Below are 15498 nucleotides of genomic sequence, written 5' to 3'. Positions count from 1 at the left end.
ACTTCAAAGGGCAGCAGACACGAGGTCCCCTAAGACCTGCCTGCTCGTGGGTCACGGTGCTGCCTGATCCACACTCAACAGACTCCCTCCTCCTCCTCTGAAATCCTTATAACGCCTGCTTTCTGGGGCTTCTGATCACAGAATGTTAGTGCTGAAAAGCACTTCAGAGGGCAGGATTCTGGACCGAACCTCTTACAGACCAACAGAGTCCCAGAGAGGTTAAACAACTTGCCCTCCTATGCACTTGATCTCGAAGTCACTGAAGTGTTCTCTGGAGCGGGAGGGGGGAAGTCCCTGTCTTAGTTTTCTTTTTCTCTTTTCCAGAGCAAAGCAAAATAGGCAGCACTAAATAAATACGTTGTGCTGAATCTCAAAAGTATTCAAAATTCCAACTACACCAAAATAATCCACTGTGAATGTTGTCTAAACATGGATATGTGCCTTTAGTACACAGTCTTAAGATATATTTACCATATGTTACAGGTAGATCCAGAGGCTAGATAATTATAAATCTTTTTCGGTATCCCCATGATACTTTACATTTATCAAGTGCTTTGCAATATGTAAGTTACTCTTTCGAGTCTCACAGTAGTTCCCAGGAGGTAGCTGGAGATCTCATCCTCACATTACATGTGAGGAAACGGGGGAGACTTAGAAAACTTAAGACTTGCTTGTGTTGAGCCTTTAAGTAGACAATATAGGATTTGACCCATACATGAGGCCCTGTGAGGAAACGGGGGAGACTTAGAAAACTTAAGACTTGCTTGTGTTGAGCCTTTAAGTAGACAATATAGGATTTGACCCATACATGAGGCCCTGTGAGGAAACGGGGGAGACTTAGAAAACTTAAGACTCGCTTGTGTTGAGCCTTTAAGTAGACAATATAGGATTTGACCCATACATGAGGCCCAATTCATAGCCCTCTCCTCTAGACTATGGTGCCTCGAAAGCCTAAAGATTTTCTTCAACAACGAAAGCCTTTGCTTTGATTCTTCTACAGTATAAAAGAAAATTAAAGAAACTAGCATTTTTTTCCCTTAACAGAGGGCTTACAAACCCCTGCCCTATTGTTTGACCTACCGGGGCTTAATGCATACCTGAAACTCTTTCTTGCTCCAAAAGCTTAGTGTAAAGATTGAATATCTGTTCCTGGACTTTGCACACAGATCGTTTAATCTTTTCCCTGCGGGTCACCATGTAAGTGAGGTTCCGAACCTAGAACGTAGAGAATAAAGATTCTAAGTAAGCAATACATTATAACAGGACTTTGGTGTTTTGTTTTGTTTTGTTTTCTCTTTACCTGAGAAAAATTTGTCCTACTAGGTCCTTGAGTGACTTTTGATATCCAAATGTACTTTAAACATTTTATCTAACCTCTAAGCCTCCCTCTGGGGTGCTAACAAGTATTCTGCGTATACCCCTCAAGGTGGGTAGCAGCACAAAAGAGGCTGTAAGAGGAGGTCCTGCCCCTGCACCACACCTGGCCGTAGGCTCCTCCTGGTGAAGAGACAGACAGACGCCCATCGGTGTCCAAGTCCAAACGTGCCAGCTCTTGCCAAAGGACTCTGCTTATCACCCCTCAGTATCTTCTTCCCATGAATTCTATCGTCAGAGGCTTCAGAGCAGTTCAGAAGCCACCTCTGCTGCACTTTATCAAGCATCTTCTGAAGATGGAACTAGATAAGCATTATGGTCAAGGGCCATCAGAGGGAGGAGCCCCTCACAAAAAATGTCCCTACACAGGGCTCTCACTAGAAGGCCAAGTAGTCACCAGGAATCCAAGTAAACTTCTTTTGTTAACTGGACACTGAACTCTCTGAATTACCTTGGAACTTAAAGGTCGCTAATGTGTTCCTACAGCATGTGAACACCTAGGGAACATCCTTCTTGCTTTGCCATTGACTTGCTAGGTCAGCCTCTCAAGGCCAGCTTTCTGTATCACCATTTGAAAAATTGATACTGCCCTCTTCCCGATTCATTGGTCAGTAACTGAGAAGACCCCAGCCCTAGAAGCTCCACTTTGCGTCTGATGTGCAACCACTGGGGAACTGCATGCATATGCTCATTAACCAGTAGTAACTAATCAACACTTAAATTTGTTCCCCATTTTCAAAGCCACCTGTGATCAGTCAATACAGAATCAAATTTTAATGACTTAATCAATAAACCCCCTTAAATCTCTCAGTCCTAAAACCTACTGGTAAAACCTGATTAGATTGCATGGGCCTGACAACACAAACGTCAAATGCAACACACCAGATAACACAATTAAACCTTTCTTCAGGAAGATGTGGACAAGACCACCCCAGTAAGCTCAGTGGGAAGACTGAAAACAGTGACTGCGTATCCCCATCAGCTCCTACACCAAAGGCATGACTGCACTCTCCTAACGCTTGGGCAATCCCTTCTCCTGCCACCTTCCCCGAAGGTCACTAACCTTTTGGCAGCGAGAGTGGCAACAAGTGACACACACAGCCCTGCATTTTGGCTTATGTACAGATACACCACCCCTAAAGAACCCTAACAATTCCAGCTGTTCTTCCCCAGTTGTGTTCAAGGCAGCCTCCTTTCCAAGAGGACACGAGGCATTAAGAGGAACAGGTCAGTTGGCTTTCACATTTGCATTGTTCGCGTTGTAAGTGGTGTAATTTCCTGGCCTAAAGCAGGACCACCAAGTCAGGCTTCTCTTGATCCTAACCGATTCACTATTTGTTTAAGATCTTCCTAACACTTCTTGATAAAAATAAAAATTATCTTAAAGAATTGAGAATAAAATCACTCTTCCTGTCTCAAAGTAAATTTTATTTCAGTGTCATTCACCCTGGTTAAAGCACATTCTTTCTCTGACAGCCACACACCCCCAGGCCAGGAAGTAGGTGTCCTTTATAAGAATTCTGACCAGTTTGGGGATGGAGGTAGCTAATAGGCGACTCTCTTTGATAAATATTGTTCCACCCAGGGGAGATTAAGAGTAGAAGGTCAAAAAGAGGAAGGGGCCGAAACTAGATCCTTATCACAGGCTCAAAACAACTGGAAAACATACAGAACGGTTTTTACATTACGACAGGGAATCCAACTTGTGGAATAGGAAATGGAAACCAACTGTCTGACACCGTAGGAGTGGACACGGTTACTCTCCTGTTCAAGTCAGATGTACAACAGAGATACATCTTTTTTACTTAAAATTGTCAATGGAAAGAGCAGAGCCAGAGAACCTGAACTTTGTATATTACTCACATTTAATTTTGGTGTCTTCAACCACTTCCCCCAGGAAAGATTTCCACCCTGGCTGTTAGGTGGGAAAATCCCACTTCCATTCCCCATGATTTCTGATAAGAGACATCTGTGACCCCAAGAAGCAAAGGTCGGGGTTTTCAATTGGAGCAAATCAGCCCCTGAATAAACCAGGCCGGCTGACCACATTAGTATAGTGAGTGCCCCAAACCTTACCTCTCTCATGCACAGAACACCCCAAAGGGCAACGTCCATAAGCAGCCCCTGTATGTAGAGCTGAACTGAGGCTCTGTCCTCAACACACACCCTGCTTGGCCCTTCCTGTACACTGCTAGACGGCTAGACCTAACCTCCCCCCCAACCCCGCTTCATCTTCTCCCAATTGCCAGCGAGGTGGTATGCAAAACAACCAGCTCTCGGCTGCACCCTCATACCACGTTAAACCCAAGAGTCAGGCTTTCCCCAAAAGCAGTGGTTCCCAAACAAACACGTAGGGGCCCTAAAACACAGAATGCTGGCCTCCACTCCAACCCCACCGTTTCTGGAGTCAGAGGTGGGATCCAAAACTCTGCAGGTCATGTTGCTGCTGGTTGAGGACCACATGCTAAGAACCACTGCCCTCAGGAACTCAATAATGATCTCAAGTTTTCCTGAATCCCAAACATTGCTTGCAACACTAAAGCTTAACATGCCTCTTGTTCAGGGACAACTGTAGCCTCTGTCAGACTGTCAAGAGGTGACCATTCCACCAAATGTTGAGTAAAATGGTCCCCCGGGACCTGGCCCCTTTCGATGCCCCAGCCGGGAGTGCAGAGGTAGCATGTTTTTTATCTGAGCAAGCACTCATTTGCTGAACTCGTGTTTATTGCATCCTTTAGAAGACAATGTTTGGGGGAAAGGAATCCCACCAGAGTGAAGTGGCAGCCCTGGGAACTTGGCATGGCACCCGCCATATATCGGCAATCGTGTCTTCAGGTTCCCAAACCCTGCTAAGTCCAATTCTGTCATCTAACTTTCTGATCCAGAACTGGAACCCGGGTGTGCAAAATGCCCCACGGTGTATACCTGCGGGAAAGAGCAGCTACCGTTATCACTCCAAGAGTTGTCTGCCTCTCTAATGAAGGCTGCTCACTTGTCAGTTCTGAAGTGACCACATGCCTTGACCACAGTCCCACATGTTAACCTGCTACGAAATGCTGTTGTGTGAACTGGGCAGGACTTTAAGTTACTTGAAAAACAGACTTATGATTTATTCTTATTGTCACCCCTGCCCTGATGAGTCTTTGGCCTAATACACCTCTTGTTTATAGTTACAAATGACTGTGCATTCTGGGGCATGGCGGCCAAGATTTCCACTTTTTAAAGCCTCCACCATCGCAGGCCTCGTGGAAAATTCTGGAAAACACATTTTTCATTTTAATAAGCCCATTTTAAACTGACGCTAAATGCCCTCAAATCTCTTAGGCTCTTTAATACAGTAAATATAAGTAATACCACACACACAAAAATCCTGATTTATTCCCTGTTTCTCATACATCATTGGCATCATTCTACTTAAAACGCAACAGTGATGACTCCAAAAAAAAAAAAAGTTTAGAATTTAATCATAAGTGCGTGTTAATCTGAGTAACTTAAGTACAGAAAAGAGTTAGTACACCACAAGCATTTTCTACACTTTTATTTTGTGGTGATTGCGAGACAAACACAGTCCAAACATGAGACTTTTCGTCCTCCCTCCTGAGGACTATCTGACTCCAAAGCTCATGCACCCCAAGTACAGCAGTTGTCAGGCTGGGATAAGGCTTCTCACCAGGATGCGAGTTCCTCCCTTCTGAATCCCTTTCTCATCTCTAACAAAAAGGCCACACATACATGTGGTTGAGAGGCGAGGTCTTCTTTACACTCACCACCAGGGGGGGCACGGGAGCACAAGAGCTTCACACACCCTCTTCCCGCCTGGCCTCCGCCTGAATCCGCCTGAATCCGGAATCTTAACCTGGTGCCGGAAGGGGCGTCACAAGCAGCCCGCACTGTCAGGTACGGAAAGGGTCTCTTCTAAGGAACACTTACACACACTCTCACTGCCACGCCTTCTCTACCAGGGCAGTGCAGGTCTCTTTTGGTTCCGTACTTCTCCCATGTGTCCCTATTCTCTGCCTGCACTCTCGCTGCAAATCACCTCTGAGTCAGATTCTCTCCCAGGCAGGTGCATCACCGCCCCCATTTAATAAGTCAGGCGCTTGGCGGAGATGCGTTAACCGTTTCAGGCCACCTAGGTGCCTTTCAGCACGGGCTGCTTTGGGCCCGAAGCCTTAGTTCCATCTGTGCACTAATGAATTTAATCACGGTCGGCAGTCGGGGCGGTCAGGGGAGCTGACGCGAGAAAGCGCTCTAAGACACATCCCCGACTAGCAAGCTTCAGTCAGAAACTACCTGCAGGGAGCAGGGGGCCCCGGGGAAGAGACAGCCCGCTCCTAGAATTATTCCTGTAGCACGAAGGGAGGTCCAGACTGGGACTCCAGAGGCACTGGAGAGTGGGAGAGACGCAAACCAGCAAACAGCTGAAGGAAAGTGCCACCCGCCGAGGCTCCAGGCAGCCACGAGCCAGCACGTGGGCCAATCCAGTGGTGGGGGCGCTCGTGGCGCGGGACCGGGGGCTCCGCAGTCAGACCGGAGGCCCCTGCGCACCAGGAGTCCCGCCCCACGCCCACTCCAGACACAGCACACAGACACATACGGACACAGACACACATGCACACACGACATATACACAGCCTGAGTGATGACTTAGCACCTCACTGCCGGAGTACCCTGGGGAACAGAGACGCATGTGTATGGAAGTTCATGCACACACAACAGCACCCGCGGCCTGCTCTGCTCAGTGACTGTACCGGGAAGGCCCCTGTGAGTTAGACAGGAGGCAGAGCTGGGTCAGAGAGGCAGTGCTTCCCTCTCCTTAATGAGCCCATGACCAGCACCTAGTAAGTGTTTCCCCAGGTTCAGCAAGAGACTGCCCTACCTCCGCCCGCCCCACCCCCTCACCGGCAATTAAATCCACTCTGGTTTTCTAACTCAGTTTGTAAACAATTCTGAGCCCACCCCTTGGCCATTTTCCTGGGGCTCAGTTCTCTCTAGCTCTAGAATGAAGGGGGGAGGGGCGAGGGGAAGACACACCCCATTTGATCTTCCAGAAGAACAGTAAGAACTAACGAGAAAGTGTTTAAAATTAAATCAGAGAAGCTCCCCACTCTGTGGCCGTGTGTGTACGGTAAGTTTACCAGCCCATAAACAGATGTGACCGACACAACCTCATGCTGAAGTATGTACAAGGGTCTGAGAGTAAATGAACTGGCTACCACTCCTTGCTCTGGGCAAGCGGTCGCCTCTTTGCCATCTTCTTCTCTAAGTCACTACAAGGTGTCAGTGTCAATCATTACCCTCTCCAGGTCCTGCCGCAGGTGAGTGAACAGCTGCAGCCTCCTAAACAAGACATCCTGCTCCCGCTTCGCGAGATTGTCCTCTTCGTCTTTTTTTGGGGTGATCAGGGGCTTGTTGAAGTTGCCCTTCCTCTTCAACTTCCAGTACTGGTACAGGAAGTCCACCAGCTCCTCGGGCAGCCGCAGGGCCCTGGCAACATCCAGCAGGTCGACGAAGGTGTAGAACTCATCCTCCAGCTGCTGCAGCTTTTGCTTCCGGACGCTCACCCGGCGGGCCTCCTCTGGATTCTGCCCGAGGCTGCCAAAGGGCTCCAGCGGGTCCCGGGGGGAGCACTCAGGGGCCCCATTCTCCTGAGCGGCCCCCTCACCGAGGCTCTCCTCGGGCTTGCCATGTGAGCTGTGCTTTGGGCAGTAGGACTTGAACTTGACTTCGTCGTTCTCAGCCAAGATGGTCTTCATCTCCAGGCCCCGGTCGAAAGCACAGGTCACGTGGAAGGCTGTGCGGCAGTTCTTCACAGAGCACTGGCAAGAACACGCAGACAGCAAGAGGAGAGAGATTAGGGAGTGACAGTGACTGAGGCCCTGGGTGCCAGGCACCCCCTCCCGACACACGCACAGGAAGAGCTGCACTTGGGGCGCGTGCCAGGACAGAGAAGCTTCACGAGGATTAACCCTGGCAGATCCAGTCGTGTTTTAAATAAGCTACAGCTTGGGACTTAAGGGAACTCTTTTTCATAAACCGAACCATAACTCTCCTAGAAAAGCAACTGCACCCAAAATCGCCTCCTAAAGCAGACACAATCATACAGATGGCACGTGTAGACAAAGGGGGCCCTGGCACTCCGATTATACTCAAAAGAACGTGTGCTCAATATGCAGAGTATATTCTGAGGCATTCATTTGTCTTTTCTTATAGGTCTGGGCTTTTGTAATGTTTATATAAAAGGCCTGAGTGGTGAGAATCTCCTCAGGAAGAATGACCACTCGCCAGAGTTTTTAAAGGAACGTGGACCCTCCTTTCCAGCCCACAGCCAGGACGAGTCCCAGCACCAGTGGGAAAAGAAATGGCACACCCCTCCTCCAGCAGGGAGGGCTGCTCAAGACGGAGGAGGGTGAATTAAAAACTCCCGAAGACTGGAAAGGAAGAGGAGGCCAGGACAAGCCAGGACACGAAGGACGGGCCTGGTCTCCGCACCCGAGGAAGCTTTGCCAGACGCAGGGGCTTCCAGGCCAGGGGGCACCAAGCTCTGAGATCTGTGTGCGCTTCGCCTGGCAGCGCAACCGTGAGCGACCTGCTGCCTGTGGGTCGAAGGGAGGTCAATCTAGAGGCCAGGCCTCACCCAGCTCTGCCCCGTCCTTACCAAACGCCTCCCCCCACTCTCACCACCACCCCCAGGGAACCCCGTGGTGCCTCTGATCCAGACGGCAAGCCAGAGGCCTAGCAGGAGAAAAGTGATTTCTCCCCATCTGATCTTGCTAGGCGAATTCCTGGAAGGAGGCTCCTTGTGGTGACTGAAGCCAGTCCCTTAAAAAGCAACACTGTATTGTGTGAGGCCAAGGGATCCCGGGCACGCCAGGGCTGCAGAGAGGAGCAGAGCCGAGTGGCCCCAGGCCAGCTGACAAGCTTCATTAATTAAACTCATTCAGTAAGACCCCTGCACGGCACCACCACACATCGCAGAGGCGTGGGCTGGGGCTTCTTCCCCTAATCATTTCAGTATTAAGAGGTGACTCATTGCCAGTCATGATTTCTTCCATTATTAAAAAGTCGCTTTTACCCAGAAGTACAGAAAATCTAGCTCCCTTCACAGAAAATCAATTCCCCCACTGAAAACACTTAAAGCGCATGAACTAACATAAATCTGTAATTTTATCTATAATAATAACCTCAATTCCAAGAAATGTGTGAAATCAGCTTTAGTGGCAGAACGAACACACACACACACACACACACCTGGTCACTATCAGTACAAGACAAAGTGCTCCTCCCTCCTAGCAGGCAGCCAAGTGGGAAGTAAAGTGGGAACAGATGACGGAGACACTACCAGTGTTGGCTTAAACGACACTTTAACTCGGCGCCCCGACCTGAAAAGAGGAACTCGCCACAGCAGAACATTTATACGGGGCTTTGTAAAGACGCCAAATGGCCTTCCTCTGGGTTTTCCTATTCAGGTTGACTCAGCAAACAGATGTTACAGAAACGTAAGCCAGAGCCTCTCCAGCTGCAGACATTTCAGACAGGAATTCTTTAATAAAATCGGTCTATTCTGTGAAGATATGAAAAATCATCAAACACTTCCTTGGCCTCTCCTCCTTCAAATTCATGTTCTGGGAAAAAGAGGTCAACGGCAACAAAAAAGTCATTTTATCGTCTCTCTTCAAAAGAGACACAGAGATCCCAATCGACTGCCTCCTGGAAACATCAGTGAAGGACCTACTCAGTAAAGGGCGTAATTTCTACCCTCAGAAGAACATCGGGTAACTTGGAAGAAAACGATTTCCATTTTCCTTGGTTTGCCCCAGCTTGTTCCCTGCAAGTGTTCACATGGGTCGTCTACACACACACACACACACACACACACACACACACCCAGCTCTGTGTCTTTTTTTATTTTGTGGCTTTTAAAAAATTTCTCCTCCACTCCCTCCTAACACAACTCTCAGGCCAGAGGCTTTTGTCATGTTTTAATTTTAAGCAGATTCCATTCACATACAAAAATCTGCACTATTTTCAAGGTCCACAGCCAAATCCCACCAGCTGTCTCATGCCTCACCCTCTGAATATTTTGTTACATTTTGGATTCTTGAACACCAGTGGAAGTGATAACGAAGAAAAGCACAACAGCTTGGCGTGTAAAATGAAAACTTTTAAAAAGAAACACCAGTCAGTGGATACCTTACAGAGAGGAATATTTATCAGCCAAAATACAAACTGAGTTTGCCAAATGAGGTCATTTCTTTAAAACCCACGACTGGCGGTGTGAGTGAGTGAGTGTGAGTGAGTGAGAGTGTGTGTGTGTGTGTGCGTGCACGTGTGTGTGCGTGTGTGTGTGCGTGTGTGTGCGCGCACTGAGCTGCCGCTGCGCGTCCTGCAGCAAGAGAGAAGCCACCCCAAAGCGGCACCTCTGCCCACGGGCTGTGACGTGGGGGCCGAGGAGAAGCCGGTGTCCCTGCGCTGGCGCCCCCCACAGACGCAAAGGGCCAACGGCAGCCACAGACAGCGTCTGGAGACGGTGGTGGGACAGCACCTCAGGCCTCCGAGGTCACGACTGTCTAGACGCCAAAAACGTGAGGCCCGGAGAGGAACTGCTCAGGCAGCGCTTTAGATAACACCAAGAAACAGCGCGCCGTCGACAGTCTCTCCGTGATTCTGTCATCTGCCTCATGGCTGTCTACACCTGCCTGTACGTGGACATAGAAAATGCAGGGCGACTTCTTACGTACAAGCTCCCCTCCCCCAGCCCCACCCTCCCCCAGCCACACGGTGCCGTAAGAAAATCAGATATTCAGACTGGGCAGAACCCCTGGTGCAGCACCTCATGGGTGTCCCTCTACCCAGCCGGTCGGTGCTCCAAGGAGTCCCCGTTTTACCAAATGCAAAAGGGCTGGCGTGCCAAGCTGATTTCCAACACTGGCACCAAGACAAGACACCCCACGCGCACACCTCTGAAACCAGCGGCGCCGGGGGCGGCCACAGGGGCAGGGCTGCCGCTCGGCAGGCGAGAGGGTGACTGAGCCTCCAGTGCCGAGACTCCAGCTCTTCCCCAGAGCTGTCGGCCTGTGGGAAGAGCTGCAACGCCAGGCCTGGGGCAGGGAGGGAGAAACCAGACACAACCTGGAACTGCCTTGCAGCTCAGGCGGACTTCCGCGTTGCCCTGTGATGGTTACAGCTGGGCTTCCGGCCACACTGGACACTATCCACCAATAAAGGTGTGTATACGGGGCTGGAGACGCCCCTCAGCAGCCTCAGAAGGGCCGTGAGAAGCTCGTCCTGCTTCCTGGATTCTAGCCCCATCTCCAAGCCCTGTGACGGTTAGTTCGCAGAGCCCTCCCCCGTCCCGCTCCCTGGAACACGAGGAAGGGTAATAATGCCAGCCTGACTGAGCTGATTACCTGTATGGAGGCCCCAAACTTCTCATTGCAGAGGCTGCACACCAGCGCCCACCGACTGCTGGGGATGTGAGACACCTTCGTGATGGGCTCCATCTTCTCGGGGCTGCCGATGCTCACCTAGAGACCCAAGACATGACGAGACAGGGTGGCAGAGGTCGTCAGACAGGGGCTGAACACAGACAGCAGAAACTTAGAGCTCCATTCCTTCCCCACGGCCCTCCTAGCAGAGGGTGCCAAGGGGCACTCACCCTCCGAGCGCAGGTGAAACCCCACCTTAAAGCACCAGGACGGCACGGGGGCCGGCTCTGGGCCGACTCCACGCCCTCCTCGGGGGGCCATCCGACACAGACGTCCTGCTTGTAAAAACGCTCAGACACCCCAGTGTTCACTGCTCACCTGAGTGACAGCAAAGACAAGGTGATCTACTACACCTCCGGTCCACTCCGAAGTGGTCAAGACTGGAAATCCATCTTGAACATACCACAGTCAGTTGTGACGATGGAGCAGAGGTAAATATTGACCACTTTTAATCTCGCTCTCACTAAAGAAAACCATTCTCTTCAGTCAGAAACTACCACTACATACAAAGCGGAAAACTACCAAGATAAATAAGGTCCCCTCCCTCTCCGTATTCAGCCTGGATCACTGAACTGCATCCCTGTTAATACCAAACCGTGAGATCCCATGCTACCAAGACCCAAGTCGTGAAGCCTCAATCCAAATCACTCCCAGATACTTTTCCTCAGGAGGAAAATGCACCAAAATCATATGCCAAAAAATGCTGAAATCTGAATCACAAATGATAGTCTCAGAGTGAGCCAAGCAAATTAAATTAGTCAAGGTCTGGGACTTGAAATAAATTAGACCAGACCTGAAATTAAAAAGGTTGAGGCTAAGTAAGAATTTTAATAAAAAATCACAAAAATGTGACCTAGAGCAGTGGTTCTTTAACCATGACTGTGCTGTATGCATGGCTCACCAGGCCCAGGAGTTTACGGCCCATCCCAGGGAAAGGACAGAGCCACACCCAGGCCGCAGCGTGCACGCCCGCCGTGGGTCCGCTTCTGGGAGCGTGACAGCAGCGGAGGGTCAGCTGCAGTGGCATCAGAAGGGAAGTCTGAACACCTCCACCCAGAGTCCAACTCACTGCTGCCTCCAGTTAACATTTGCACAAATTTACACACCACTGACCACATGACAGCATGCTCGAGATTCAATCTAAGGTGGAAAAAAGGGTAGCAATTCAAAGGTGTCTTTTTACTCATCAGCTACAATGTGGCCCAGTGATGAATGGCTCCCAAGGTGAACCACCAAGAAGGGCACCCACCTCGGGGATCCACAGCGCACAGCTGACGTGGACCCACTTGGTCCCACTGCGGGTGGGCTTCATCGCTCCGCCTTTCTTGGGACACAACAAACACTTGGGCTGAACCCCCAGGGCACACGTCCGGCACAGCCAACTGCCCTCTGGGACCTTGAGAATTCCGTAACAGGCCTGTAAAGCCACAGCACATCCCCAAGGAAAAGAGAGAAAGAGAAAGAAAGTTATTTTTACCCTGTGTGTCTACGAATTTTAAAACGCCTAGAAAGATTTTAACAGAAGCACCCCCAAAATAGAGGCACTCCTTTCAGGAAGAGTGCCAGGCAGCCTCACAGCAGCAGTCAGGAGGTGGGTACAAGGCACAACGTACTTACCTACCAGAGGGTGGTCCTGAAAACTACCTGAGGACAGAAAGGTTTGTAAAAGATCTGCCGTGTTGCTACAGATACCCATCTATACCAAGTTTCTAAATACTGGGCAGTAAATCCTCAAAACTCTCTCCAGGGCTAGATGGCGGAAGGCATTCCTCTCTGATTTACTGATGTAGGTGGGCTATAAAGTGAGGGAAAAAACACAAAGTGGTTGAGAGCCTCCCAAAGCTATTACACGAGACACCAGTGAAAACGAGAAGCAGCTAAGGAGCAGCCTCGCTCCCTGGGCTAAGCAAGCTCTACTAACCAGGTGCCGACACCCCGCCTGCCTCCCACACACAAGTGAGCACAACAGGCACAGAAAAATGAGACATTCTAGACAAAGAGAATGTGGTCTCTTTGGCGGATACTTAAAACAAAGCCTGCTTGGCATAAGATGGTAAATTACACAAGACAGCAAAAACTGCAGGAATCAAGGCAACTTAAAGTCAATAAGAGGGTTCAAAGAAAGAAAAGGCAAACGTTAAAGAAGTGAAGAAACAAAACCATGATGGTACCAGGAGCACATTCAGAGCCTTTTAAAAACACCAAACTGTTCAGAACTTTATCCTTGAATGAACTACAAGTCAGGAAGTGGAGAGACAGAGTAACATAGTTCCAATTCTCCAGACAGGAAAAACACAGCCGCTATGCAATCTGAATATCCAGGACACAAAAAGAAAACCACAGGATGATAGTTCAGGGAAGTTAAGTGACACTAAGATTGGAGCTTAGGAGCGCTGTGTCGGTGCCATGAATGAGCCACTGTCAACACAGACTTACTGAAAAAAGAAAAAAAAAAAAAATTTTTTTTTAATAGAGCTGACACTATTAAGGTTTCAAATATCAGAAAGGTCTGTATCAGGCACTCTAGACAAAGTCTCATTTGAAGTGGTTATTTTTTTTTTTTTTTTTTTTTTTTACTGGAAAAGCAAGTCTAAGTAAAATAGAAGATTAAATAAAGGATGCCTGAAAGACAAGTCATGAAGAACATCTCAAAAGAAAAAGGAACCACAGGAAATGCTAACAGGCAATGTGGCATGGCTGAAAGAACAGGAGACCAGGCACGGGGCGTGGGGGCAGGGGCGGGGGGTGTGCGGGGGGGTGTCGTCCAGAGCTCCCCGAGTTCCAGTTCCAACTCTGCCACTAACCCGCAGTGGGACGCTGAACAGCCCACCCTGACTTGAGTTAACTCATTTATAAACAGAGGGTTTGAGCACTTTTCAAGCAGAACCCTTTTTTTCAAACAAGATTTGTCTCGTGGGGGGGAAAAAAGTAAAATGGCAGGAAAAAAACTGAAACGTCATCCAAGTAAATGGCACCAACAACATAAAAGCAACAATGGCAGTCACACTGCTCATGACCTTGAAACAACAAAATCTCTATAAGAATTCTCCATTATCCCAAGGAAAGCGCCTAGATAATTTGAAAATCCAGAGCTACAAGATGGGCTATAACATGACTTCATAAGCAAGAGACTTGTGGTCTCCCCATCAGGATGAGATGGGACAAGGTCACCACTGGTAAAGTCCTCAGGCAGAAGGGAAACCCAGGAAGCAGACACATTATAAAGAAAACAACAGTCAGGAACTTCACAAAGCAAACTTGATTCTTCTTCCCAAGAGGTCACCCAAGCCACTGTCCCACACAAGCCTTTAAGTTTGTTTTAAATCTCAGCATCAACAGGTGAATTCAAAGAAAGTACCTCTGGAGAGCCTATTAACTAAAGAGTGTATGTGAACACATGTCCCCACAGAAATAGCAATTACTTCATTATTGCATTAAAAAATAAATGAAAGAGGTAAGGGTCAAGACTAAGATTCTCCCCCAAGCTTTTTAAATTACCCAGTACCCAACCTTACTGAAGCAACCGCCAAATCCTATTGACATCACGGAGGACAGGAAATAACTTTCAAGAAAAGGGGACCCTTTCCGCTTGTTCAAGGGCTCAGTTTATATACTAACATGTTAGCAAATGTTGTGTGTTGAATAGTGTCTGAAAAGTATATGTTAAAGTAAGTCCTAACCCCAGTACCTCAGAATGTGACCTTATTTGGAAACAGGGTCACAGTAGATGTAGTCAGTTAAGATGAGGTCACACTGGAGTAGGGTGGGCCCTTCATCCAACGTGACTGGTGTCCTTACAAGAAGATGGCAACATGTGAAGACACAGATGCATGGGGAGGGCACAAAGTGACGGCAAAGCCAGAGACCAGCGTTGTGCAGCTGCAAGCCAAGCAACGCCAACAACTGCCAGCAAACCACCAGGAGCCAGGAGAGGCGAGGAAGGATTCTCCTTCGGGTTTCAGAGGGAGCATGGCCCTGCGGACACCCTGACTTCAGACTTCTAGTTTCCAGATAGCAAGACAATAAACTTCTGTGATTTTAAGCCATCCAGCTTGTGCAACGGCAACTAACACAGCAAACTAACCGCCTTTTCAAGAGTCCCCCCGCCAAGGTTCTCAATAGCTAAAGCCAGGTGTTGGAGCAGGGCAGAGGGGCTCATACAGTCTAAGTAAACCTGACTTCCGTGGATAGGAATAAAGATACTATGCGAAGAAAGAATGAGGTCCACAGAGGATCCTATTCTCCTGGTTGTAAAAGTAACAAGAAATCCTTCAAACACTAAGAACCCATCAGGAACAAAAAGATGGGCACACGTCTTTAACTCATGGACCCCGTCTGGAGGAACCACCCCAGGGGGCTTCCTTCCGGGCCCCGCTGCCCACATACCTGGTGCACACAGATGTTGCATTTGTCACAGAACACCATCTCATTGCCGTCCTCACCGTCAGGCGACTGGCAGACGTCACAGACAACGTCTTCGTCATATTCAATCCCCAGGCCTTCTTCAGTCTCTATAGCATGATTCATATTATCGTAGCATCGCTGTTCAAATTCCTCCAGGACCCTTTCCATGGTGTATTCATCTAACTCAGGCATTCCTGGAGGGAAAATGCCACAAAACCATTTTAATAAACCC

General features: G+C 48.9%; 1 protein-coding gene across 10 annotated transcripts in view; it reads right to left on the bottom strand.

Annotated features, from left to right (window-relative positions):
* Positions 1 to 15498, bottom strand: part of JADE1 (jade family PHD finger 1) — a 57075-nt gene that overhangs the window by 6464 nt on the left and 35113 nt on the right. For all 10 annotated transcript variants that reach the window (XM_082462131.1, XM_082462133.1, XM_082462136.1 and 7 more), the window contains 5 exons: positions 15249 to 15460; positions 12112 to 12279; positions 10785 to 10901; positions 6672 to 7193; positions 1098 to 1215 (listed from right to left, as the gene is read on the bottom strand). In XM_082462131.1, the coding sequence (XP_082318257.1) occupies positions 1098 to 1215; positions 6672 to 7193; positions 10785 to 10901; positions 12112 to 12279; positions 15249 to 15460 (1137 nt within the window). The remainder of the gene's footprint in view (positions 1 to 1097; positions 1216 to 6671; positions 7194 to 10784; positions 10902 to 12111; positions 12280 to 15248; positions 15461 to 15498) is intronic.

Source organism: Balaenoptera physalus (assembly GCF_965194825.1).
Source record: "Balaenoptera physalus genome assembly, chromosome: 5".
In the NCBI taxonomy this organism is placed as follows: Eukaryota; Metazoa; Chordata; class Mammalia; order Artiodactyla; family Balaenopteridae; genus Balaenoptera; species Balaenoptera physalus.
Note: the sequence above shows the minus strand (reverse complement) of the source record. Positions and strands in the feature narration are given on the sequence as shown.